At 46.6% G+C, this 25,561-nt stretch overlaps 4 protein-coding genes across 4 annotated transcripts; 2 read left to right on the top strand and 2 right to left on the bottom strand.

Moving 5' to 3' along the window:
- Positions 1-1,555: 1,555 nt before the first annotated feature.
- c1ql2 (complement component 1, q subcomponent-like 2) lies at positions 1,556-2,505 on the bottom strand. Its single transcript, XM_087804823.1, has 2 exons — positions 1,821-2,505; positions 1,556-1,752 (listed from the first exon to the last, which is right to left on the bottom strand). Exons 1-2 carry the CDS (start codon positions 2,400-2,402, stop codon positions 1,573-1,575), a joined length of 762 nt encoding a protein of 253 aa, XP_087660949.1. The 5' UTR covers positions 2,403-2,505; the 3' UTR covers positions 1,556-1,572.
- Positions 2,506-3,016: 511 nt separating this feature from the next.
- LOC148068502 (TGF-beta receptor type-2-like) lies at positions 3,017-6,875 on the top strand. The gene is made up of 8 exons (XM_087804806.1): positions 3,017-3,242; positions 4,351-4,498; positions 4,649-4,860; positions 4,995-5,701; positions 5,860-5,997; positions 6,070-6,211; positions 6,332-6,459; positions 6,522-6,875. The coding sequence occupies exons 1-8, from the start codon at positions 3,050-3,052 to the stop codon at positions 6,705-6,707; spliced, it is 1,854 nt and encodes a 617-aa protein (XP_087660932.1). The 5' UTR covers positions 3,017-3,049; the 3' UTR covers positions 6,708-6,875.
- A 141-nt stretch (positions 6,876-7,016) lies between these two features.
- On the bottom strand, positions 7,017-8,801 carry lacc1 (laccase domain multifunctional purine nucleosidase 1). The gene is made up of 5 exons (XM_087804814.1): positions 8,299-8,801; positions 8,043-8,221; positions 7,790-7,955; positions 7,375-7,591; positions 7,017-7,301 (listed from the first exon to the last, which is right to left on the bottom strand). The coding sequence occupies exons 1-5, from the start codon at positions 8,765-8,767 to the stop codon at positions 7,106-7,108; spliced, it is 1,227 nt and encodes a 408-aa protein (XP_087660940.1). The 5' UTR covers positions 8,768-8,801; the 3' UTR covers positions 7,017-7,105.
- Positions 8,802-8,967: 166 nt separating this feature from the next.
- On the top strand, positions 8,968-25,561 carry LOC148068500 (ecto-NOX disulfide-thiol exchanger 1-like). The gene is made up of 16 exons (XM_087804808.1): positions 8,968-8,986; positions 10,130-10,259; positions 19,215-19,281; positions 19,353-19,484; positions 20,177-20,332; positions 20,399-20,605; positions 20,676-20,909; positions 22,269-22,481; positions 23,358-23,464; positions 23,820-23,931; positions 24,037-24,224; positions 24,391-24,498; positions 24,578-24,628; positions 24,828-24,930; positions 25,045-25,130; positions 25,280-25,561. Exons 3-16 carry the CDS (start codon positions 19,272-19,274, stop codon positions 25,409-25,411), a joined length of 1,839 nt encoding a protein of 612 aa, XP_087660934.1. The 5' UTR covers positions 8,968-8,986; positions 10,130-10,259; positions 19,215-19,271; the 3' UTR covers positions 25,412-25,561.

Raw genomic sequence — 25,561 nt, 5'->3', positions numbered from 1 at the left:
ATGTCGATTGTGTGAAAGTGTCCTCTTGGTTTTAATTGTGAGGCTGAAAGTTTTGTCATAGTGATGAGTGTGTATCAGTGTTGTCATAGTGTGAATGAAAGTGTCATCATGCTGATGAGTGTCTGACCAATTTTGTCGTGGTGATGCGTTTGTGACAGTTTCGTCATGGTGTCGAGTGGATGATAGTGTCATTATGTTTTTAAGTGTGTCAGTAATAGTGTCATCATGGAGACGAGTGTGTGACACTGGGATCATGGTGACAAGTGTGTGACAGTGTCTTCATGGTGGCAAGTGTGTGACGTGTAATAATGGTAATGAGTATGTGGCAGTGTGGTTATGGTGACAAGTGTGTAAAAGTGTCCTCATGGTGATGAGTATGTGATAGTGTGGTCCTGTTGAGGAGTGTGTGACAGTATTGTCATGGTGACTAGTGAGTGTGTGTCTGCGTGATCATGGTGTGGAGTGTGTGACCGTGTAATAATGGTAATGAGTGTGTGAAAGTGTGGTCATGGTGAGAAGTGTGTTATAGTCTCTCTGAGTGTGTGACAGACAATTTTAAACATCACAGAGTTTGACGGCCATTGAGAAGATGATGTTGACTCAACATTTACAGTTTATTGTTCGATGTGACGCCATCTGAACAAATTAATCAATTCAGTTATTTTGTTATTTTGATCTAAGCAAAACAACTTTGAAATGCAGTGAAACAAATCAACACACAAATACCACAACATAAATACAGAAACTGCCCGTGAACGACTGAAAATAATTCAAGTTTATGAAAGGGATGAAGATGAGGCTGATGATGACGATGTAGATATTAGGAGGATAATAATGCTGATGGAGATAATGAAGATGGTTATGATGAAGATGATAAAGATTCGGATGGTGGAGATGGTGCAGAGGATGATGATGAAGATGGTGATGATGATGATGAAGAAGAAGAAGATGATGAGGAGGAGGATGATGATGATGATGATGATGATGATGATGATTATGATGAAGAAGAAGAAGAAGAAGAAGAAGAAGAAGATGATGAAGAACAAGATATTGAAGATGGTGATGATGATGATAAAGAAGATGATGATAGTGATGAAGTAGAAGATGAAGATAGTGATGATGAAGATGGTGACGATAATGAATATGATGGGGATGATGGTGTTGATGAAGATCAGGGGTTTCAAACTTCCGACTGACCGCCATTTTCTCCCAGCAACATAATATTCTGCAGCCCTCCATGCATTGTCTTTTCTGAGTAGCAAGTGACTCCATTTTTGTTTAACGACAGATGGTTACACCATAAAGATCATCTCATCAAATGTTATAATTTACACAACTTTGGTTGTACTATTATGATGAACCAGATTTCTTAACCATTAACAAATAAATAAGTTTGAGGCCACTGATTAAGATGGAGAAGATCTGAGACTGAGGAGGAAGATAAAGGAGTTCATGATGAAGAAGATGATCATAAAGAATTACAATCATGATTTCAGTAGTTCAAAAGTCCATGACCGCAGCACGGTGCTGGGGAGGAATCGGAGTTGGAATCGGAACCGTCCAACTGGATCATCAGTCCGGGTACAGCAGGAACCCAGAGAAAGTGCTGTACTTATTGTTGTTCCCGCCATGCGCTTTCCCGCCATCCAGCTTGATGTATATCTCGTCTCCCGCGTCCAGGTGCAAAACCGCGCTGTTGCTGGCGTAGTCGTAGTTCTGGTCCGCGTCCTGGGCAATGGCGCTGGCGCGAACCTGCGGGGGGGACATGTTAGTCGGTGGCGCGTAATTACGCACGGATGTTTTGAACCGGTCCTTCTCACCTGTCCGTTCTTGCACAGGTCTGCCCACATGCTGGTCCCGTCCCCGCCGCGCATCAGCACGTGATAGGTGAAAAAGTAGGTCCCGGACTCCTGGCAGGTGAACTTTCCGGTCGACGGGTCGTAGTCGTTTCCCAGGTTCGTGATGATGTCATCGAACCTCAGCACCTCATAGCCCTCGTGCGGGTTCTTCAGCCCCACATAGAACGCGATCTTTTCTCCGCCGATTGCAGAACCGGCTTCGTTACCGATTTCGCTGCGTGGCGTCCCGGCGAGAACGGGATGCCCAGCCTTACCTGTGATCCCTCTGCCCCCCGGGGGGCCTTTTGGACCCGGTGGCCCTGGTTCTCCTGGTGGCCCCCTGGGTCCCGGCTTCCCGGGACGTCCTTGTTCACCTTTATTCGCGTGCGCGTAGTTCGGGGAGGGAACCGCGTTCAAGTCCTGCAGGACCTCCAGAGCCGTGACGCTCGGTTTGGCGGTGTACGGGTCACAGATCATCCGGCAGGCGCCGATCATCTCGAAGTGCGCGCCGGTGCCAGAGGTCTGGACCAGCAGGGGGATCGCGATGATGAGAGCCAGAACCATGACGACCCCGGACACTGCGACCACTACCCGCTTCCTCTGCAAGGTCCGAGATGCGAAAGCCACAAAGTCCGGGTTCCTCTGGGACGTAATGATGGACCCTGGATCAGAAACCAGTGAACGCAGGAAGACCCGGTCCTGGTCCACAAGAGCAAGACTTGAGCCTCTCGAGTCTAAGTGACGACCCTGCACTTTTAAAGAGCTGTGACGTCACTGTGAAGGTGTGTGTGTTTGTCGCTGAATGTGTGACCGGATTAGATCCCGTCAGATTAACAGACAATTAAATATCGGTTGATTTTTCACATACACACAAAACACACACAGATACACAAATTTCAGCTTTCTTTCTCTCACACACGCACACACACTCTCTCTCTGACACAGACCACTCCACACACATACACTCTCTCTCTCTCTTTCTCTAACCCTGTCTCGATCTCTAACACACGCGCGCACGCTCTTTCGGTCTCTCTCAATACGCCGGCAGGTGGCAGCAGAGGACCTCTGATGTCAATCTTGTAGCTGACTTTTAGTGCAGATGTTACAGTGGGTCAATGCTGTGTGAAGGGTGTCACCGTGGCCCCGAAGGGCCAAAACGTGTTGGGATCACGTGAGAATAGAACTGGAGAAAGTTTCTGACAGGAAACAGGATGTGCAGCGAAGTTGGGACCGGGAGTGGGCGGAGCCAGCGCACATCTGGACGAGAAACATCTGGACCAGTGTGTTCCAGGCACTCCGAGGATACGAATTACGAGCTCACAGGCGGACACCGACCGACCGAACCACTGACCATGGTCCGAGTCAAGTCTCTGTTGAGTGTTCTGCTGCCCCTGCTGGCGGAGAGTGAGTTTTGGACCTGTTGGTCCTGCTTCTTTTTGGAAGGGGAGGAACTAGAGGGGGGAGGGGTGGAATGTTCTTTGTTTCTTTGCTGGTGCCGGTTCTGTCCTGGTCCAAACAGATAGGATGAAGACGATGATAATGATGATGATGATGGTGATGATGATGATGATGATGATGGTGATGATGGTGACCATGATGATGATGATGATGATGATGATGATGATGATGATGATGATGATGATGATGATGATGATGATGATGAAGATGGTGATGATAAGGATGTTGATGACAGAGAGGCTGATTAAATGAAGATGATGATGGTGTTTAAGATGATGATAAAGACGACAGCGATGAAGGTAAGGATGATGATGACGATAATGAAGATGCCGATATCGATGCTTATATAGATGAGGATAATTTTAATGATGAAGATAATAATGAAAGTTCTAAATACTATTCTTTTTCCCTCCTCGTCCTCTTCGTCTTCCGTGATTCCTTGTGTCAAGACAGCGGTGTTGAAGTTGTGTAGATAATTTGCTGCCAGTGTTGAAACAGTGTCATTTGTGCTTAGTGAGAGTCGGTTTAAGTTAACTTTTTTTGTGTTTTATTTATCATCATTGAAATATTAGTGTTTATATCAACATTTGTGGTTTCCTCCGAACAAATATGAACATACAAGTAAAGATGGACGACAACACCAGCAGCTGGTCTGCACAATGTGCCTCTGTGTCTTGGTTTGTGACAGTTTGTGCCCATCGTCACACAACAAGTCACTCATGTTCTCACAGAGTGTCTGTGTACGTGTATCTGTAAGTGTGAAAAAAAAATGAATGAACATATGAATGATTGTATATATATATCAATAAACATGTAGGTATAGATGAATTTGTTAAAATGCATACATTATATTATAAACCTATGAATATATGAATGACTGAATGTATGTATCTCTGATTTTAATGATTAATGAACATACAAACAAATGAAAGAGTGGATGGATGTATGAACACATTAACTTGTGAAAATCTAAATTAATTAACAATGAATGAACATATGGAAAACTGCATTAATAAATTCATGAGTGAACTAATATGTTTTGTGTCTCCTGCAGCTCTGGTGGAGTCTGTGAGTCACGTTAACTTCAACTTCTGTAAGTGGTGTGAGTCGTCACGGCCAGTTTGCAGCGAACGGGTCTGTCTCAGCAACTGCTCCGAGTCGTCCTTCTGCGACACAATCCAGGAGATCTGCGTGTCCGTGTGGTAAGACTTGGGCAGACTCTGTATTCTCTCTCTGCTCTCCTTAAAAAATATGTTTGACCACATCATAAACATAAGACGGTCACAGCCATTATGTGACAATGATCGTCACATGACTAGTGGGGATGTCACACTGAATTGTGTCCTCTGCAGGAAGAAGACCAACGCTTCCACCGTAGTTCACACCATGTGCCATGACCCATCATTACCTCTAGAGGGCATTCAACCTGGTCTGCTGTTCCATGCCTCCCCCAGAGAGTGTCACATGACTCCACAGCCGAGTAACCACGACGCTCTGATGGTCTGTGGCTGCAGAGGAGAACACGAGTGCAATGACCGCCTTCTGTTTGACCACCAAGCACATGGTCAGTCTGGGACATTAAGGATTAATTAATGATGTTGGATAGATGGATGGATGGATGGATGAAAAATGTTTGGGTGGATGATTGTGCATGGCTGCCAAAGTTTAGTGTAATTTACCACACGTCTGTGCTTGCAGGTTTTGCCGGCCTCAGATCGGAAGAAGTGGTTCCAGTGGTGATGGTGAGTCTGGTTCCGCTATTGCTGGTCACCTTGATTGTCTCTGCGGTCTTCTACTGCTATCGCACCCGTCGGACCAGAAAGCCAACAACCCCTCTACGCACTGACTGGACATCAAACGGCTCGCCACAACTGCACCAGATCCTGGACCGACCGTGCCGCACCATCGGGTTTCTGGGAGAGGGGGTCAACAGGTGGGTCAAGCCTGATCCTACGGTCACATATCCCAAAGAGAGTGTGGCCGTCCTCCAGAACTTGGGAGCAGAGCTGCTGCCCATCAGACTGGTGGTGCAGGTAGGGAAAGGGCGATTTGCTGCGGTATGGCAGGCCCGGCTGCTACAGGGTGAGAAGGGCGGAGTCAATTTCTACGAGGACGTGGCAGTGAAGGTATTTCCCGCGATCGAGTACACCTCCTGGAGGAATGAGTGTTTCATCTTAGCTGGATTAGAGCACGAAAACGTGGTTCACTTCCTGGCAGCTGAGGAACGGGTCCTCCACGGGAACAGAAACTTCTGGCTGGTCCTAGACTACCATGGCCAGGGAAACCTGCAAGACTTCCTCAAAGACAACATCCTGAGCTGGCGGGAACTTGTCTTCATGGCAACCAGCATCGCCCGGGGCTTGGCATACCTCCACAGTGACATCACCATCTGTGGCAAACCCAAGGTAAGGTACTCGTAGGTACTCGTGCCTGAACTGGTAGAGCCCTCCACAACATTATGAACACCTCTCCGCAGGAGTCCGTCATAATGTTGTGGCTGGTTGGTTACTTGGGCCCTCCAGACTTGTGTTTTCTCTGACTCTGACTGCTGATTCTGGTCCAGGTGCCAGTGGCCCACCGGGACCTGAAGAGCAGCAATGTATTGGTGAAGCGGAACTTGCAGTGTGCACTTTGTGACTTTGGCCTAGCACTCCAGCTGGACCTGGCGCTGACAGTGGACGACTTTGCCAACAGTGGTCAGGTGAAGTCTGCTGCAGCTCAAGTACAGAGCTCTGCGGGCATTTGTTCCTAAACCTGAAATGCGTGTCTACAGGTGGGGACGGCTAGGTATATGGCCCCCGAAGTTCTGGAATCCCGGGTCAATCTGGAGGACCTAGAGAGCTTCAAGCAGATGGATGTGTACTCGCTATCTCTGATCCTTTGGGAGATGGGCTCCCGCTGCGAGGCCATCGGAGGTGAGACATGGTTCTGTAGGGTCCTCCAGGAGAGTTGACTTCATGTATGTGTATGTTTGTGTTTATTTTGTAATGATTGTGTGTGAGACTGTGTGTTTCTGTAAATGTGTGTGTGTGCAGTGGTGAGGAGCTACCAGCCAGTGTTTGGGTCTCAGGTGTGTGACCAGCCCAGTGTGGACAGAATGAGGGATCTGGTTCTGAGGGACAGAGGACGTCCCGAGATCCCACCCGCCTGGAATCAGCATCAGGTATAAGTATTCCAAAACGATTAGAACTACTATTTAGATTCTGACCTGCTTGCACACTTCAGGGGATGAGATGGTTCTTCGCTACAGTGGTGGAGTGCTGGGATCATGACCCGGAAGCTCGACTTACCGCTCACTGTGTCCTGGAACGCTACAACAGCCTACATCAGGAGGAATGGTCCAGAACAGACAGTGGAGACCAACAAAAGGAAGTGACCTCTGACTCCCCCAGCACAACCACAACGGATTAATGGAGCTTTTTTTTAGTGTTTTTTGAGTTTGTTTGTTTATAGTTTTTATTCTCACTCAAATGAGTGAAGACCTGATAAGACCTGGACTGAGCTTCTGTGAAGTTCCCCCCTCTTTTATTAGTTTGACAAATTCTCTCTGGACTGATACAACATTCACCGTCACAGGTCATATTTGCCACTGATAATGCTTGCTGCTGCAGGTTTTACAAGCCGCAGGCGAGGAACAAACAGGAAGTGTTTGTCATGTGACCACAACAGTAAACGGTCACCTGCGCCTCCAAGTGGCCAAACACAAAAACTGCAGCAAAGTAATTTCCTTTTTTTAATAAGTCCAAAGCAAACAAACAAACAGGGCTGTTTCCCAACAGTAATGAGGTAACACGTTGACGTGTCTGAGGTCAGAGTTGTGCAACTTCTTCTGCAGGCTCTTTGATCCACAGGAATCCGACCTGTGTCCCAAAGTTATTTCCATCTCTCACCTGAGAGAAGAAGTGTTCAGGGTGACAGGAAGTGCAGAGAGTCACAGGGGAACGGTCCGTCACCGTATCGTCGTGGATCTGCTCGGGCAGGACTCCGCCCTCCTGGAGGAATAGCCTAGCAGGAGAGAGGTAATGGGGGTGTGACGCTCATGCGCTGATTTGTGTCATCACGGGTGTGGACATTCTACCTGTTCTGCAGACGGATGTTGACATGCGGCTGGTCAGACTCGGGGTCTGAGACGCAGTCCGGGTGGAAGTTTAAGGCGTCCCGCCGCTCCAGCGTGAAGCAACAGGGGCCCACGGATGGCCCTAGGACCACCAGCAGGTCTTCGGTTCTGCTACCGAACTCATTTACCATGGCCTCCACGGTTGCCATGGCAATGCCCATCAGTGTTCCTTTCCAGCCTGCAGGTCACAAGGTCACAATGTGATGGATCCTTTTTAAAAAAAATAAAAGATTGACATTCTCGTTCTATGAGGATCTAAGTTTCACATGTTGGACATGAGCAGCTAACTCATTCATTCCATCTGTTCATCCATTTATACGTTCATGATTATTGTAAATGGATAAAAGAGGGATGACTTTATATGTGACACACATACCTGCATGAGCGACTGCGACGACCTTTGACACAGGGTCGGCGAACAGGATAGGTATACAGTCGGCACCAGGAGCAGCCAGAACTACCCCGACCTGGTTCGTAACAACGGCGTCACACCGTTTTGGCTCATCCTTGCCCAGAACCCAGACCCTGTTAGAGTGGTTCACCTGGGAAGGTCAAGTGTCACAGGTCAGGAAATCCCAACGTACTTAGCCACTTACACCCACCACCCCCATACAGAGACAGACACACACCCTGAACATTTGCAGGGGTTTCGGGTGAAACCCTGAGTGGACCGCCAAGCGGCGCTTGTTCTCCTGGACCACGGCCGGGGGGTCCCTCCTCTGACTGCTGCTGAAAAGGTTGAGCGCCGACAAAGTTCCGATGTCTGTGATGCCACCGGTCCGAGAACTGAAGCCATGGCCGAACAGGTCTGGACAAAGGGTCAAAGGTCAATCCCTGGCTGAACTTGTCACGGCCAGAACGGAAACACTGAAAAAGAGGGTGCACCTGGGATGAGTGATGAAGTCAAAACCCTGACCGGACCCTTCAGACCCGGTAAACTCCGCAGGTACTCGAAAACGTCTTTCTCCGCATCCGGTTCTTCCTGACCCGGCGGGTCGGAGTGGGCGTGGCTTCCGCAGGTCGGGCACTCGACCAGGAACGTAAACTTGTACAAGTCCGTGAAGAGCAGCGGCAGGTACCGAACCAGCCGGTCCCGTCCCCGCGGACTCGTCAGAACCTGGACCGAGTTCAGGTCCAGTTTGTCCAGCCTCTGTTTGAAGTTGTACAAGCACTCCGCGGTGGACCCGGAATCCAGCACGCTCAGGCTTCCGCACTCTCGCGCGGACCTGGACCAGCCGCTCGAGTCGCGCTCCTGTGTCCCGCACAGCAGGAAGACGTGCGCGTCCGCGACAGAGAGCCCTCGCGGGCTCGCGCAGCAGCTGTGTACCAGGTCCAGCAGGAGAGTCGTAGTCATGGCTGCAGCGGATCAAGCGGTTCGGATCCTCTGGAACCACCACAGCCTTATAAATCAGATCAGGGAGCGGAGATAAACTCCATAAATAGTCCGTGCGACTTTACCACGCCCCACTTGTGTCCCGACACGCCTACTTGGAAACCCCATGGAAATTCTGCTTAAACTCCAGAACCGCATCCGATCAAACAACAGTAGAGCCAGGGGTCGAGTCATTGACGGGTAAAACACGCCGTCAATCATTCATCTTACTCCTTTCACTAAAATAGACCCATTTTTCAACACCTAGCTTCCCGAAAGCGTGTATCATTTTGGACTTTTTACACGGTACCATGAAATTTAACGCAAGAAGAAAAACAATGTTGATTATAAGCAAGGTAAAACTTTATTGATACCTCAGGAGGTCTCCTTCGGGAAATAGTTTTTTTCCAATAGCCACAGAAAATACAGCAATTTTTCATAAATAATAATAATAAATAAATCAAAATAAAATAAGAACAAGAACATAAAGAGAAAGAACAAGATGATACAATCTAGGTCTAAAGATAAAGATAAAGAACATATTATAATATGTTATATATTATATGATAACAGATTATAATTTCTTCCACGTGGGAATTATACTTTCTTATGTTTAAAAAAAACAGAAAAAAACATATTTTAAAAAATGCTTATTATTATCCTTCATATGTTTATGTATACAAACGTATTTCATTCTGTCTTTTCAAACTAGCACATAAACAAATAAAACTAGGCCTGTGCATGCATTGTTGAACAAAAAAATTCCAGAATAATTTTCCGGCTGTTCGAGGTCACTCGCCCTTGTGTGATGTCACAAAGCAGTTCGAAGATTAATAGTTAACCACAAACAACTTGGCAATCCCCATCGAAAGATGTCTGTTGTTTTCCACACTCATTTATTTGTATTAAGTCTTTGTTTAATCCACGTTTGTTTTGTGGTTGTTTTCTTCATTAAATTTTTTTTTTTTTATCAAAACAAATAACAATTTCTGATGACGTCCTACTCACAACTTTTGCAAAAGTCGAGCGCTGCCTGTGAGCAGCCAGCAGGTGGCCCACGAACACCCGAGTCTGTCTGAGGTTTTTTCTTGTCTAGTTAATGAGACCAACAAAAACATGTAACAATTGTCGTGTTTACAAAATAAACAGTTGTTGATTATTGACCCATTTACTTGTTATGATCAACAATGATGCCGCTGTTGGTGTTTATTTATGACCATAATAAAACACAATCCTCTCTCTGTCAATCTGCCCCCCCCCCTCCCTCTCTCTCTCCCTCTTTCTCTCTCTCTCTCCCTCACTCCCTCTCTCTCTCTCTCTCCACCCGTCGCTTCACCCTGACAGGACCTGGTCGTGCACGCGCCTCGGGTTCCTCCGTCGCGGGAGAATAGCAGGACAGTTCGTCATCATCGACTCTTGAGCTGAACCGAGCCCCCGCGGACGTCCACCCGGGAAAACGTCAGCATCTCATTGGGTGAGTCGCGGTATGTGTTCGGTATGTTTGCTCCGCGTGAGTCTGTCTTGGACCGGAACCAGAACCATCAGTGTCCATCCGGATTACAGAAGAGGAGGGCGAGGAAAAATAGGAGGAGTAGAGCAGGAGGGGAGAGGAGAAGATGAATAAATGGAAGAAGGAAGGAGTAAAAGAACAAGACCAGGTGGAGAAGAGAATGAAGGAGAAGAAGAGGTGGAAAGAGGAGGTAGAAGAAGAAAAGGGGGGATAAAGAAAATTGGAGTAAGAAGTAGAAGAGGAGGAGGAGATGAAGATTACGAGCAAAAGAGAAAGGAGTAGAAGATGAGGAAAAGAGGAGGAGGAGAAGAAGAGGAAGGGGAGGAGAGATGGAGGAGGATGGAATATAACGATGAGAATAGAAGGAGGATGAGAATGAGAAGAGGAAAATATCAAGATGGGAGAAGGGTAACTGATGATGAGGATGCATGGTGACTCCACGAGCAGTTCACCTGTCAATCAAACAATGATGTTGGTCTTAAAGGTCTGTGGTTTGATTCCTATAGTTGTTGACATCATGTCCAATTGACTGAAGGCAGCTGACATCAGCTGAACTCCAGAAGTTCATGTTTGTGTCACACCCAGTTCACCACATACCTACGAATGAAGGGATGAAGAAGTGACACAGTGAGTGGGAGAATAAAGGAGTAAATGAGTGATGGAATGAGTGAGAAATTGAGCAACACAATGAAGGAGAAAGATAATGAATAGTTAAAGCGGTGACACAGTGAATCAGAGAGAAAATTAAGTTTAAGGATGAAAGAGTGAATGAGTTCAAGAAGGAGTGTCACAGTGAATGAGAAAGATAATAATGGAGTAAAAGGGGATGAATTACATGAGCGAATAGGTGACATGGTGAAATCCAGAGAATATTAAGGAGTGACGGAGTGAATTACTGAAGGAGTAAAGAAGTGACAGAGTGAATGAGAGAGAAAACAAGGGAGTAAGGGGGTGACAGGGTAAATAAGTGAGAAAATGAAGGAGCAACGGGGGGGACAGAGTGAGTGAGTGAAAGAGTAAGTGAGTGACACAGTGAATAAGAGAGGGAATGAAGGAGTAAAGGGGTGATGGAGTGATGGAAGGAGTAAAGGATTTTCACAGTGAATGAGAGAGACAATGAAGGAATAAAGGGGTACAGAGTGAGTGAGTGAAAGAGTCAATGGTGAGTTCACATGGTGAATTAAAGAGGAAATGAAGGAGTAAAGGGGTGATGGAGTGATGGAAGGAGTAAAGGATTTTCACAGTGAATGAGAGAGAAAATGAAGGAATAAAGGGGGACAGAGTGAGTGAGTGAAAGAGTAAGTGAGTGACACAGTGAATAAGAGAGGGAATGAAGGAGTAAAGGGGTGATGGAGTGATGGAAGGAGTAAAGGATTTTCACAGTGAATGAGAGAGATAATGAAGGAATAAAGGGTGACAGAGTGAGTGAGTGAAAGAGTCAATGGTGAGTTCACATAGTGAATTAAAGAGGAAAGGAAGGAGTAAAGAGGTGATGGAGTGAATTACTGTAGTAAGCAGTTAACGAGATAAAGAATGAAGGAGTAAGGGAATGACAGCGAATACGTGAGTGAAAAGAGTGACAGTGAATTTCAGAGGATGAAGTAGTAAATGAGTGACACAGTGAATGAGAGAGGACATGAAAGAGTAAAGGGGTGCAGAGTGAGCGAAGGAGTAAAGGAGTGAAAGTTGATTCTGAGATGAGAGAACGTCCAAGTGAAGAAAAAGGATGTCACCGCTGTTCAACACAAATAAACAACCATTAAAATGAATGAACACACTTCATCTCATCCGACGTACAATAATGAACAAGATGAGACATGTACACACACACACACGCACACACACATGCACACACACACATGCACACACACACATACAGGAACAAGCTTTAGCCGCAAGCAAGACTGGCCTCACTGAAATGTGCCTTTTGTGTCAGTTTGTGTGGGTGTGTTTGTGTGTGTTTGTGTGTGCACATTAAGTAAATCATGTTACTGGCAGCAGTGACATGAAGTGAGGTCAGTGTTGGAGGATGTTGTGCACTGGCTTAGTAGCGCCTCCTGCTGTCTGTATGAGACGATGCACGTTGTGGGTGGGGTTTCCTGTGAATTGCTCCTCATCACAAGTCACATTTGTGTGGTCCAGCTCCATCGCCGCCATCTCCACGATCCACTCGCCGCACTAAACGTTTGTTGTAGATCCACCATGCGTTCACTGTCCCCATCCTCGCTTCCTGATGTTCCTGCTGAAGCAGTTTGAGGTGGTGAGCGACACAAACGTCTAAATCTGCCACTTTCTCACCTCATTGCTCCCCAATCACTCGTCGCTCTGCTGCACCTCCACGTCCTTCTACTTCCTTCCACTTCTTTCCCTCGTCCTCGGCTGATGAGCCGAGAAATGGATTCTGGAGGGGAGAGACCTCACTGCTGCACACGACTACAGAGGTCTCCCTCACCCCTCACTCCTCACCCCTCACTCCTCGCTCCCACAACCGACTACAGACTACATCGTCATCATCGCCATCAACGTCTTTCTCATCATCGTCTTCCTCATCATCGTCTTCATCATCACCGTTATCATCTTCATCATCGTCATCTATGTCATTATCGCCAAAAATTATCCTCATCGTCTTCGACTTTGTCTTCATCTTTATATTCATCCAAATCTTCATCTTAATCTCCATCTCCATCTCCATCTCCATCTTCATCTTAATTTTCATCTTCATCTTCATCTTCATCTTCATCTTCATCTTCATCTTCATCTTCATCTTCATCTTCATCTTAATTTTCATCTTCATCCTCATCTTCATCTTTATCTTTATATTCATCCTAATCTTTATCATCTTCATCCTTATCTTCATCTTCATCTTCATCTTCATCTTCATCTTCATCTTCATCTTCATCTTCTTCTTCATCTTCATCATCATAATCTTCATCATCACCCTCCACATCATCACCCTGATCTGGTCCTGGTATCAGCATCTATCGATGATGCCACTAGTTAAGAAAACACTGATGTTTGTGTGCAGACAAAAAAACATCCTGACCTTCTCCACCTCTGTTGACTGCGTTCTTTCCTCCGAGCTGTCGGGTGAAGGCGGTGAAGGTGACACAGACACACACACACACACACACACACACACACACCGCTGTCTGCACCAACATGGAGAGTGACTTTTATTTAACATTCCTCTCCTTGCCTTCTGTCTTTGTGTGTGTGTCCGGTGTGTGAGTGTGTGTGCCTGCAGCTCTGTGAGGACAGAAACTCATTTGGGGTCTGACTCCTTGTGTTGTCACAGTCTTCATGCAAACTGGTGGGTTTATTTTTACACGCAGGCGTTAATGACCTCGGAGCGGCGAGTGATACTTGGCCGGAGGAAGCTTCTGATGATTATTCTACACAACATTATTTCATCGACACAGTCCATTGCACACCACCAGTCACTAATCCTCTTTATGCACACTCCGGGGCCGTCCCGTGTGTGTGTGTGTGTGTGTGTGTGTGAATGAGTGTGTGTCTGAGTGTGTATGTCTGTGTGTGATAGATTGTGAGTGTGTCTGCATGTGTGTGACAGTTTGTGATCCTCACAGTGACTCTGAGTTGTGAGTCGTGTCACTTCCTGTTGGATGGGTGAGGAAGCTAACAGTGTAGCAGCAGGTGACCCTCTATCGCCCCCTCCTGTCTTGTCGTCATTAAGGTGATTTATTGGAGGGCGTGCTGAACAAGGAGCTTCCAAATAGGTGGAAGGCAAGAGCGCCGCCCTCTCGCTCCTCCCCCACCCGGCCGGTGATGGATCACACACACACACAGAGCGGTGGGGACGATGGATGTCGACGTGTCACGCTGCTTCACTGAGGGAATCCTGCAGACGACTTTCAGGGTTGAGCATCAGACTTCTTTAGGGTCCCCGACATGTTCTCGCGTCAGAAGTTTGTCTCATTACCGATGCACATTTTTTAATCATCAGAGAGTTTCGTTGGAACACAAGGCCTCGCCTGTGCACAGCAAGGTTAAACGCTCGCCTGCTGCTCGCCGCTCTTTGAAAACTCTTGTCGTCTCATCCGCCGCCGTTTGAAGCTCTGATCTGTTTCTGGTACAAACACTTCCGACGAAGGGTGTCACAAGTGGGATGGGGCTGACATGGCAACTGTAATCAGATAAAGTGAAATATTCTTAGAAATGAATTAATCACATAAGAAATTAAAAGTTGAAAAATGATTCATAAATGAACTTGTCATAATGTTTGTGTAAAGTTTGTGAAGCAGTCATGCAGGACAGAGACTAAAGTGGGAATGTGAGACACCAAAATGATCGACTGGAAGGAAAATTCTACTTCCTGTTTCCTTTTGTTGTCTTGACAACTCTGGTGCTTTTGTTCCTGTGCCAGAGTCTGTTGTTTGACCTTTGTAGATGAGTGTGTGTGTGTGTGATGAATCACTGACCTTTACGATGACAAAGGCTCTCAGACTCTCCAGGTTCTTTCTCTGCAACACTTAAAAAACACTTTGCCTCGAGTCCTGTTTTAGTCCTGATCTAGTCTCGCTCTTATCTTTTTTCAATGTGTCTCTAGTCCTGTTCTAGTCTTGGTCAAGTTCTGTTCGAGTTGTCTTCAAGTCTAGTTTTAGCCCTCATTTTGTCCCGATCTAGTCCTGTTTGAGTTTTGTCTAATCCTGTTTTAGACCTGTTCTAGACTTCTAGTCTTGTTCTAGTCCTGTTCTTGCCCTGTTGTACCTTCAATCTATTCCTGTTCTAGTTTTGATCTAGTTCTCTTCTAGACCTATAAAATGTCTGTGCTCATCATGATCCAGTGTTGTTCAATTCCTGCTCAAGTTCTCTTCTTTTTTTTCCAGTCCTCCTCTGGTCTAAATGTAGTCCTGTTCTTCTTTTGATCTACTCCTGTTCTACTCCTGGCTAAGACCTGTTGTAATATTCTAGTCCAGTTGTAGTCTTGTGTAGTTCCATTCTGGTCCTGATTGAGTCATATTCTTGTTCTGTTCTAGTCATAATTTAGTCCTTAGGCTCTTACCTTGTTCAATTTCTGTTCTAATCCTCATCTAGTCCCGTTTAGTTCTAGTGCTACTTATGTTGTAGTCCTGATCTAGTCTTCTTTTAGTCCAGATCTAGTCTTATTCCAGTCTTGTTGTATTCCTGTTCTTTCTAGTCCCAATCTAGCTCCGTTATATTCCTAATCTAGTCTTGTTTCTAGCCCTTATACAGTCCCGTTCTGTTCCCAATCTAGTCTTGTTTTAGTTTTGCAATAGTCCGGATTCATTCCTTTTCTAATCTTGATCTAGTCCTGGTCTAGCATTGTTTTAGGCCTAATCTAATCCTGTTCTAGTCTAGTCCTGTTATATTACTCTTTTTGTCTTCAGCTAGCCCCGTTCCAGGACTGGTCTAGTCTTGTTCTAGCCCTAATTGTCTGGTTCTGGTCCCAATCTAGTCTTGTCCGAGTCCTGGTCTAGTCCTGTTTTAGTCTTGTTCTACTCCTTTTCTAGTCCTAACCTAGTTTTGATCTAGTCCCGCTATAGTCATGTTATAGGCCTTTTTTTGTCTCATTCTAGTCCCTTTCTTGTCCTGTTTCTACTCTTGTTGTAGTTATGTCTTACTACTGTTCTACTCCATCTAATCCTGTTCTAGTCCTATTCCAACCCTCTAGTTATCACCTTTTTCTGCGGTCAGTTTTCCTTCCTCATAACACTCCTTGTTCACTTGTCTCCTCAGCAGCAGAATTTTGCTCTTGATAGATTCTCTGCACCAGCAGTGGAGGCTGTGATGGATGTTTGCTTTCAGGCGCTGCAGCTTCACTGTGAGTTACCGTGGTGATGAGAGGAAGAGATGGGGGAGGGAAGGCACACACAAGCCGAGAGAGAGAGCGAGGGAGAGAAGGGGGAGGGGGAGGATGAGGGCGAGGGAGAAGAAAAATGCATCTCAGGTTTTCTTCTCAGATGATGTCTGACCTGATATGAAACCAGAAGATAACAGCGACTGTATTGTCCCTGAGGACAAAAACACCTCACACTCACACATGCACACACAGACGCACACACATTTATATGATACTGAGAAGGTGGTAACAATGTTTGTTTATCTTGCATGATCGACGAAGGTAGCAATAAAAATAAATATGTCGGGACTCTTTGAGTCTTTCTCTGCAGAAGAAGCTGCTGTGTTGGCGGCCGACGTCTTTGTGTCTTGCTTACACTCTGCTATGACTTCTGTGGACAAAACAAATTCAGTGAAGCAGATCAAACAGTTACTGTCTTGAAAATGTTTTACCTTCACTCACTCACGGGAAGGTCCCAGGGTGGAGATGTTTTAGGTTTCAGTTTGTTTTTGAGGCCCGTTATTGTGTGGTCCAGGATCTCGTGTTGTATTTGCTTGTGTGTGTGTTCTGTGATGTGTGTCGAGGACACGATGTTCAATCATAACAATTGCGCTGCACAGATGCTTTTCTGTGAAGACGACCCAAAAACATCTGGTGTGTCTCCGTGCCGGGAGGACAAGTGATCCGATATGCGAAGACGATTTCATCCAGGACATCCTTCATTTCTGGCACCAAACTGGTCCAGAGACTTGGGCGCTGCATCCAGTGCTGACCCGGTCTTCTTTGAGTCCGGGGTAAGTCTCGGTCCCGAAAAACCTGCTGCTGGACAATGTCGATCTGGACTTAAACTTTAACCTGAGTCCCGGATCCAGGATCCAGACGGGTCATAAGAGCGTCATCAGCTTGTGTTCTGTCTGCTGATGGTAATTAGAGGAGACGTGAACAGACGGCGCCGCTCTAGCTCGCCGCTCCTGTCAATCAGTCCAGTTAGCGGCGATGTAAGACGATCGTGCCGCTGCACCGACAGAACACGGCGCCAATAATCTAATCATCCACGCTGCGTAGCTCCCCCTCATCTCCACGAGGATGTTTGATGATGTCATCGCCCGATAGCACTGAATCCCAGTCCAGAACCACCAGCTAAAGGCCAGGACCGGGGTCGGAGGTCAGATGGTCCACATTGGAACCCCTCCTCAAGTAGAACATTCTTTGATCTCAGTTGACCTCTGTTGGTCCCCGGTGGGACCAAGACCGTCTGTGAATTGGACCTCTGCTCCGTCCACTTTACTGATGAACGACTGTTGTCATAGTGACGGTCTCCATGGTTTCTCCTCCACTAGCAATGTGTGTGTGAGTGTATATCCTGGGGAGTGACAGAAGGTGTGTTATGACTCAGTGAGCCGTCACGACTGAACGACTGTTGACCAAAAACTCTCACCGCCTGTTCTATTTCTGTCATGACACACACTAACACATGCACTCACACACACATACATGCACACACTCATCCATCAACACACAGAAACAGTCACACACTTGTGTGTCTGTGTGTTAGTTTGAATGTGTCCGCCTCACTTGACTCTGGACAGTCTGCGGCTCTGATCAGCTCTGGGCTTTTGATCGGTCCTGATTAGCTCTTTCACTGCTAATTGGTCAATCTGCTGGTTATGTCTGGACAGCTGACCGCAGGTCATGTGACCAGACAGGCCAACAGCTGGACCAGAAGCAGAAAACAGTGACGGAATGTGGACTCTTTCTGAAAAATGTTGAGTCTAGAACCTGCAGATTCGGTCCGTCTCTGCTTTTTATTCATGATTGAGAGCTACTGTTTTAGAACCAGATCGGTTGTCCTTTAACTCTGGTTCTGATCAGTGTCAGCGCCGCGACTCGTCACCGCCTGTCTGAGTGACGGGGTTATGACCCGACGTCACTCACGGTGCAGCTGCAAATTACTGCTAATGAACTCGTTGGTGAGAAGTGATGTCATCATCGAGTGTCAAGAACTACATTCCAGACATGAGAGCGCCACCTGCTGCTGCTGAGGATACTCCACACTCTGTGTGAGTTTCTCTGTGTGTTTTCCTGAATGTGTGTGCATGTTTTTGTGAGCGTGTCTGTGTGTGCCCACGTGGGTATGTGTGTGAGTGTAAGATGTCAAGTGCAACCATGAATTATGAAACATGACACAATCTAGCAGTGAATTATGCACGAGGCATGAAACTGAGTAGGATGACTGAGGGAAGGTCGAGATTCATCCATTCATGATGGATGGAAGGACAATGGAAGGATAATTAATTGATGGATGGATCGATGATAAAGGATGGATCAATGATTAACAGATAGATGGATAGTTGTATGGACAGATGGATGGACGATAAATGAATATATGGATGGACAATGTATGGATGCAATATTTATGGATAGATGATAGATGAATGGATGGATGATTGATAGATGATTTAATTATGGATATCAAAAGTATGGATGAATGTATCTATGATGAATGGATGGATGTTGGATGATGGAATTGGGGATGTTAGATTGATCGATAATAACTTGATGGATGGATGAAGGATGAATGGATGGACGATAATTGATTGATAATGGATATATATTCATGTATAATTGCATTGATAATGGATGGACAAAAGATAGATAATGGAATGGATTGATATACATATATATATATTGGATATATAATGGAGGGATTGGAAATTGATGGAATGGATTGATATACATATATATATAAATATTGGATATATAATGGAGGGATTGGAAATTGATGGATAGCTAATGGATGGATGATGGAAACAGATTTGTTTTGCAGTAGGCAAGTCTCAATCATACTGACTCACTAATGGAGGTTTCTAGAAACTGTGTGTGTTAGTGAGTGTGTGTGTATTTGAGGGGTGTGTGTCTGGAAGAGACGAGGGAAAAGTCTTCATCTCTGATGTTTCCCGTTGTGGTGCATCGACATATTTCTCTCTTGGTGTGAGTGTGAGTGTGTGTCAGCCGGGATGCTGACTCGTTAATAATGTACGAACTCTGTAGCGTCTCGGCTTCCTCGACTGCTCTCTAAGATTTCTCCTCTCCTTCAGATCAGTGCATCGTCTCTGCTGCAGCCTGACGCAGGAACCTCTGGAGGTCCGACGGCAATGACCAGCAGTACGTAACAGCAACACATGTCCACATTCCTGTTCCTGCTCAGACATCTTCTTCTTCTTCTTCTTCTTCAGCAGAGGGAGTTGGGGCTTTGTGCCCTGACCAGAACCAGCTGAGTGTCCCTCACACGGACCCAGGTGTCTGGAACGGCACCATCAACAACCTCACTGTCCTGCCCATGAGCAACGCGCAGCAGATGGGTCAAGGTGTGTCCAGTTGAAAAAAATAATGATGAAGATTTTTTTAAACCATCTCTGGTTTTGTTCACCGTCACCGACAAAATCGTCTCGGTGCCAGACGGTACGTGTGTGTCTTCATGCCCGTGTGTGTTTGAGAGAAAGAGCTACTTAGCATGATGGCAGATCAGCTTCATTAATATTCATCTCTCGTTCACTTCCTGCATCCGAAATGAACCTCAGAGGAGTTTTAGCCTCTTTTCTACTTAGACTCATTTTTCTGTGTGTGTGCGTGTGTGCACTGACAGTATCTTCACCTGAGTCAGATCTCATTTTAATCACTGACAAGTAAAGCGTGTGTGTTTCTAAGGGATACCTGTGTTTGTGTGTGTGTTCCTGCGGTCATGTTGTCGACCAGCTGAGTCTGACATCGTTTCAACACAGAGCGGTAAAATAAACGTGTGTATTTGTTGTGTATTTTCAAGCAAGAGACAATGTGGGTGTGCGTTGTTTATTATTGTGTGTTCGTATACTCCCAGGAAAAGCATGGCTGCTGTCAACTGGACCATTTTCTTTCTCTCTTTTTCTCCTCCTCGTCAATCGCTGAGCGACCACCTGCTGCCACCTCTCTCATCCTCCCTTAAGCTCTCTCCAGGGGCCTCACTCACAAATTGTGTCCAACCTTTGTGTTGTGTTGACAGTATAGTTTGTTGTCCTCACAGATTCCATGTGTGGGTTTGAAGGGGGTCTGGGGCTGCTGGCTCCAATGATGGTGTCAGGCATGGGTCTGGCCACTGGTCCTCCTTCTGTGCTCGACCTGCCCGTGGTCAAGGAGATCATCCACTGTAGCAGCTGCACCCTGTTCCCCCAAAACCCCAGTAAGATCCTAAGACACTTGTTCCATAGGATGATGGTCTATGAAGTTCTACACTGTCTGGCCACAGATCTGCCGCCCCCTTCCACACGTGAGCGCCCACCAGGCTGTAAGACCGTGTTCGTGGGCGGTCTGCCGGAGAATGCAACGCAGGAGCTCATCGAGGAAGTCTTCAGTGGCTGTGGTGAGATCTTGGCCATCAGAAAGAGCAAGAAGAACTTCTGCCACCTCCGCTTCAGCGAGGAGTTCATGGTTGACAAAGCTATGTACCTGTCAGGTGAGTCCTGCTCTGGTCCCCGTTTTTTTTTTTTGGTCTTGGTTCTGGTCTCCATCCATGCTTTTTTCAGGGTACCGAATGCGTATCGGGTCCAGCACTGACAAGAAGGACTCTGGCAGGATCCATGTTGACTTCGCCCAAGCCCGGGACGACCAGTACGAGTGGGAGTGTAAACAGCGCCTAATGGCCCGCGAGCAGCGTCACCGACACAGCGTCCAGGAGTTGTACCTGCACCCTCCTTCGCCCCCTGCTGTGGCGCACTACACAGAGCACGAGGCGACCATGTTGGCTGACAGGCTTAAAGGTTTGTCCTGATCCATTCACCGTCCTAAATACACAACCAGTTCCTAAAACCAAACCAATGAACAAGAGGAACGAGTCTCGGCGCCAGTTGAGACTCGTCATCCAGAACCTGTTGGATTTACAAAGCCGCGACATAAACAAACATGTTTCATCTTTTGTGCGCCTCTCCTCCTCTGACGCGGGAAACACGCTTCCATTCTTCCGACCCTCCGACAGTAATTCCTCCATAATCTGCCGCTGCTTTTATCGGAGCGACGGCTGTTTGAGCTCATTACTAGCTAATTCATACGCTCGCAGCGGTGCAGCCACATTCTCATTCAAATGTGCAATACCTTTGTGAGTGACGCAGTCGTGGTTTACACGAGTCGGCGAACAGTGTGAAAGTCTATCCATCTACACAATCTGTAACAACCAAAGTCAACAAAAACACACACACACAGGTTACAGAGAACTCACACTATCACACAAATGTGTTTCAATCGCAGCCCTCTGTGGCTTTTGTGTCAAGTGTATGCTGACACAAAGTTTCATGTTACACAGTATAACACAACCTTGCTGCATGAACATAAAAACAACACACACATTCTCCAGTAACACATCAGTGACAATGAAAACATCGTTGATTTGACAGACACGGAAACAGTCGTGATGATAGTTGTGATGCCACACTAACATCAAAACACTAATGCTTTCTTCTTACCATGGCAGTGATGCCACAGTAAAGACGGTGCTGCAGTAACATCCCAAAACAAATGTGGTATTAATGAAACAGTAACAATGATGTCACAGTAACAACCAACAACATAACACAAACGTGGTAGTGATACCACAGCAATGTTCGACTGCACAATATCAACACAACATTAATTATTTAGTGATGCCACAGTAATGTCAGTGCCACAGTAACAGCACTAACGTACATGTGATTCCAAAGTAATCATTTGGCCGCAGTAATTACACAGCATCAATTTTGTAAAAGTATGAATGGTCCTGCAGTGACAACACAGCACTAATGTTGCAGTGATGCCACTGTAATGTCGGAGCCACAGTAGTAACACTAATGTTATAGTGATGCCACAGTAATGATTGTGCCTCAGTAACAACAGAGCATAAATGAGGTAGTAATGGTTAAGTAATGATTGTGCCTCAGTAACAACAGAGCATAAATGAGGTAGTAATGGTTAAGTAATGATTGTGCCGCAGTAACAACACAGCATAAATGAGGTAGTAAAGGTTAAGTAATTATTGTGCTACAGTAACAACATTAATGTTTTAGTGATGTCACAGTATTGTCAACGCCACAGTAACACAACATGATGGAAACAAGTCCATTATAGACTCACTGCTGTTTTCCTGGTAGAGGATCACCAGATCAGCGAGGCGTCCTCTGTGCTCTCCACCTGGATCGACCGCGGCGAGGTCAACCGTCGAACAGCAAATCAGTTCTACACCATGATCCAGCTGGTGAACAGTCACGTGCGACGCTTGTTGAGTGAGAAAGCTCAACAGGAAGAGGAGTTGGAGCGCGCCCGTGACAGCTTCAAGCACGCCCTGTTGGACATTCTCAATCAGTGTAAGTTGTTTTGAATATTTCACCAATTCACAGGAGAACAAGTCGTCGCCAGCAAAGGATACTCATTCGGTTTTGACTCCACATGACTCACGGCTGTTTCTGCGGGACTCAGTCATGAGTGTGTTAGTCTAAGTCGCTTTGTATGTTCACCAGTTCACAGGAGAAGTTGCTTTGGCATTCTGCTAATCAGGTTGATTCACATTCAGTCATGACTCCACATGACTCAGTCTTGACTCCACATGACTCAATCTTGACTCCACATGACTCAGTCTTGACCCACTCTTGACTCCACGAGACTCGAGCTTGACTCCGCTTGACTCGCTCTTGACCAAGTTTTGACTCCACAGGACTCAGTCTTGACTCTACTTAGTCAGTCTTGACACAGCTTTACCCCCGCTGGACTCCAGATGACTCTGTTTTGAGTCAGCCTTACTCAGTTTTGACTCCCCAGTCCAGAAGGTCGAACCTTGCCTTGGGTGGTGGTTTTAGTCTGATGTCCAACCAATCCGGTGTTTATCGGAAAGAGGAATTTCCAGTCAGTGACGTGTGAGTAAAAGTTCTGATACGGGAGACTCAGATGTGACATTGTCAGTCCACACTAATGATCACTACAGCGCCCTGGACCTGTGAGGTGCCTGGACTCTTCAGAGTGAGAGCATTGATCCAGAATCTGTCAGAGTCTCCCGGATGTCAGAACCTAGAAGCTACTTTGTTCTTCAACCCTCCTCTTTCTCCTCCCACTCTCCTCTTCTCCTCATTTTCCTACTCCTTCTCTCCCTTTCTTCTTTTATTCTCCACTTCTCTCACTCTTTCTGTTCTCCTCTCTCTTATGATTATTTTTCTCCTATCCTCCTCATGCACTTCTACCCTCTAAAGTCGAGCAGATCTCAGCAGTCTTCTCAGCTGCCACCAGACAGAAGTCCTGGGATCATTTCTCCAAAGCTCAGCGCAAGAACATTGACATCTGGCGCAAACAGTGTGAGGTTGGTCTCTCCCTCTCTATCACCTCCTCTGTCTCCTCCCCCTGTGTGCTCCCCTCTATTACCTCCTCTTTGTCACCTCTCTATGTCTATGAGCCCTTCCATCTCTCTTACCTCCTCCTCTCCATCCTCTCCATCTGAATGATCAAATCACGTTGACATTGATTGGCCGTAGACCATCTGATCACTCTGGTGTCACTTCCTGTTGATGAGTGAGTCTTAAGAACTCCTGGAGGTGAACTCACTTCCTGTCACCCGGGCCACAGGTGAGTCCAGACAGTAAGAACAGTCCAAGACCGGAGCCCCCCCGAGGAGACAACCAAGACTTGTGTGTGACGTCTCATGTGATCTTGGACAGGAGCTGAGGAGCGCTCACAGCGAGGAGATCACTTGCATCAGGAGAGAGGAGGAGATGGAGATGTCGGACGATGATGAGCCGAGTCCCACCAAGAGGATGAGAGCAGACGAAGGTTAGACCTCCTTAAACTCCTGCATCTATTGTTCCTTCTCTTACAGCTACTTTTATTTCCGGAACTCTTGCACAAGCCCAAGTTTGATCTCCTCCTCTCCTGCAGGTCTGAGTGATCACACTCTGGCGTCTCTGAAGGAGGAGAACGACTCCTTGCGCTGTCAGCTGGATGCCTACAGGAACGAGGTGGACCTGTTGAGGAGAGAGCAAAACAAATCCAGCCTAGAAGAAGAGCTTGCCCAAACACACACGCCTGACGCTCCGCTCCAGCACAACTGGAGGATCCTGCAGCAGGTGAGCTGCTATGGCGCCCTCTGTTGGCTACAGATGAGCAACACACGCTGAGGCTTGAAGACAAACTCATAGACACACATGAAGACACACTGCTGACCAGGAGGGTGTCACATATCTATTGTTGTTGTTGTTGTTGTTGAGACACTAATGAGCTGTTTTCCTGCAGGAGCTGCTGAGTCTGCAAGCTCGACTGAACACACGGGAAAGCGAGTTGGAAGAGGCGAGGGAGGAGCAGCGGTACCTGCAGGAAGAGCTGCTGGGCCTGAGGGACCGGGTCAGTACTATACCTACTCTGATTTTCATGCTGCTGCTTCTCTGACAGAACCTTATTTGTTGTTGACTGTCTAATGTAGCTTCTCAAGACAAATGGAACCACAGAGGGGCCAAACATAGACACAGTCCAGGTGAGAGCCAGAACCAGAACCAGGGTCTGCTCCAGGTTTAAGTTTGAGTCTGTCTGTCTGTATCCTCGTGGGTGTGTGTGTGTGTGCGTGCAAAGACACAATTGCGTAGATGATTAACTAAAGAGTGTTGTGAGTCATGCGTGGTTGTATTTGTGTACGATTAATTTAAATCCATTTGAAAATCTGTGACTGCCCTCAGGGAGTGAATGGTTCAATTCCCGTGTTGCATTATGGCAAAGAGAGGAGGAGTGATGTCATTAGGAGAGGAGGAGTAATGTCCGAAAAGGAGGCGCTGCTGTTGGGTGAGTCGGTAACACACACACACAATCACAGACACACAGGCATACACATACACATATCTGTAACACAAATACACACACATAACCACACACTCTCTCCTGGTCCGTGTCTTGCAGGTGTTGTTTCAATCTTCCTTCACGTTCATCCATTCGGTGCCAACCTGGAGTATTTGTGGTCTTACATGCAGAGACTGGACTCAATGGTGAGTGAACCAACGTCACGAAGAGAAATGTGATTCTGAAAGTCAGAACCTCAAATGTGTAAAGCAGCCTCAGACTCAACTGTGAGACTCTTATGAGATAGAAAGCAGCATTCCTACTTACTCTCCTCCTCTGGGTTTCTCACCCACAGGTCTCTGCCCGACAGCTGGAATGCCTCTTGCTTCGTCTCCCCACCATGTTTCGGCAGGAGCTCAGCGGGGTCGGCGCCAATCTGGAGAAACGATGGAAGTTCTGCGGCTTCCAGAGTTTGAGTACTGGATGATTTGCAAACATGGACCAATGAACAGGCGGCTTTGCGCACATATGAACTCAAATATGGACGCCATCTTTGAGCGTAACCAGACAATATAAAAGCTGAGACACTCCGGACCGTTTGTTTTAAGCCTTCAATAATAAAAATGTCTTTTTCAGA

Source organism: Callionymus lyra, chromosome 12, assembly GCF_982586985.1.
Source record: "Callionymus lyra chromosome 12, fCalLyr1.hap1.1, whole genome shotgun sequence".
Taxonomy (NCBI): Eukaryota; Metazoa; Chordata; class Actinopteri; order Syngnathiformes; family Callionymidae; genus Callionymus; species Callionymus lyra.
The sequence above is the reverse complement of the archived record's forward strand: the minus strand, read 5'-3'. Positions and strand labels throughout refer to the sequence as shown.

What these genes read in the sequence shown, in the direction of transcription:
- LOC148068500 (XM_087804808.1), top strand. An exon ending in GAGGATGAGAGCAGACGAAG is followed by an intron (nt 23,932 to 24,036) that starts GTTAGACCTCCT and finishes CCTCTCCTGCAG; the next exon opens with GTCTGAGTGATCACACTCTG. An exon ending in TGCAGAGACTGGACTCAATG is followed by an intron (nt 25,131 to 25,279) that starts GTGAGTGAACCA and finishes TCTCACCCACAG; the next exon opens with GTCTCTGCCCGACAGCTGGA.
- LOC148068502 (XM_087804806.1), top strand. Translation starts at nt 3,050, where the DNA reads ATGTGCAGCGAAGTTGGGACCGGGAGTGGGCGGAGCCAGCGCACATCT. An exon ending in GTTTGACCACCAAGCACATG is followed by an intron (nt 4,861 to 4,994) that starts GTCAGTCTGGGA and finishes CTGTGCTTGCAG; the next exon opens with GTTTTGCCGGCCTCAGATCG. An exon ending in CCGCTGCGAGGCCATCGGAG is followed by an intron (nt 6,212 to 6,331) that starts GTGAGACATGGT and finishes GTGTGTGTGCAG; the next exon opens with TGGTGAGGAGCTACCAGCCA.
- lacc1 (XM_087804814.1), bottom strand. Translation starts at nt 8,767, where the DNA reads ATGACTACGACTCTCCTGCTGGACCTGGTACACAGCTGCTGCGCGAGC. An exon ending in GACTTCATCACTCATCCCAG is followed by an intron (nt 8,222 to 8,298) that starts GTGCACCCTCTT and finishes CCCTTTGTCCAG; the next exon opens with ACCTGTTCGGCCATGGCTTC. An exon ending in CGTCGCAGTCGCTCATGCAG is followed by an intron (nt 7,592 to 7,789) that starts GTATGTGTGTCA and finishes TGTGACCTGCAG; the next exon opens with GCTGGAAAGGAACACTGATG.
- c1ql2 (XM_087804823.1), bottom strand. Translation starts at nt 2,402, where the DNA reads ATGGTTCTGGCTCTCATCATCGCGATCCCCCTGCTGGTCCAGACCTCT. An exon ending in ACCTGTGCAAGAACGGACAG is followed by an intron (nt 1,753 to 1,820) that starts GTGAGAAGGACC and finishes TCCCCCCCGCAG; the next exon opens with GTTCGCGCCAGCGCCATTGC.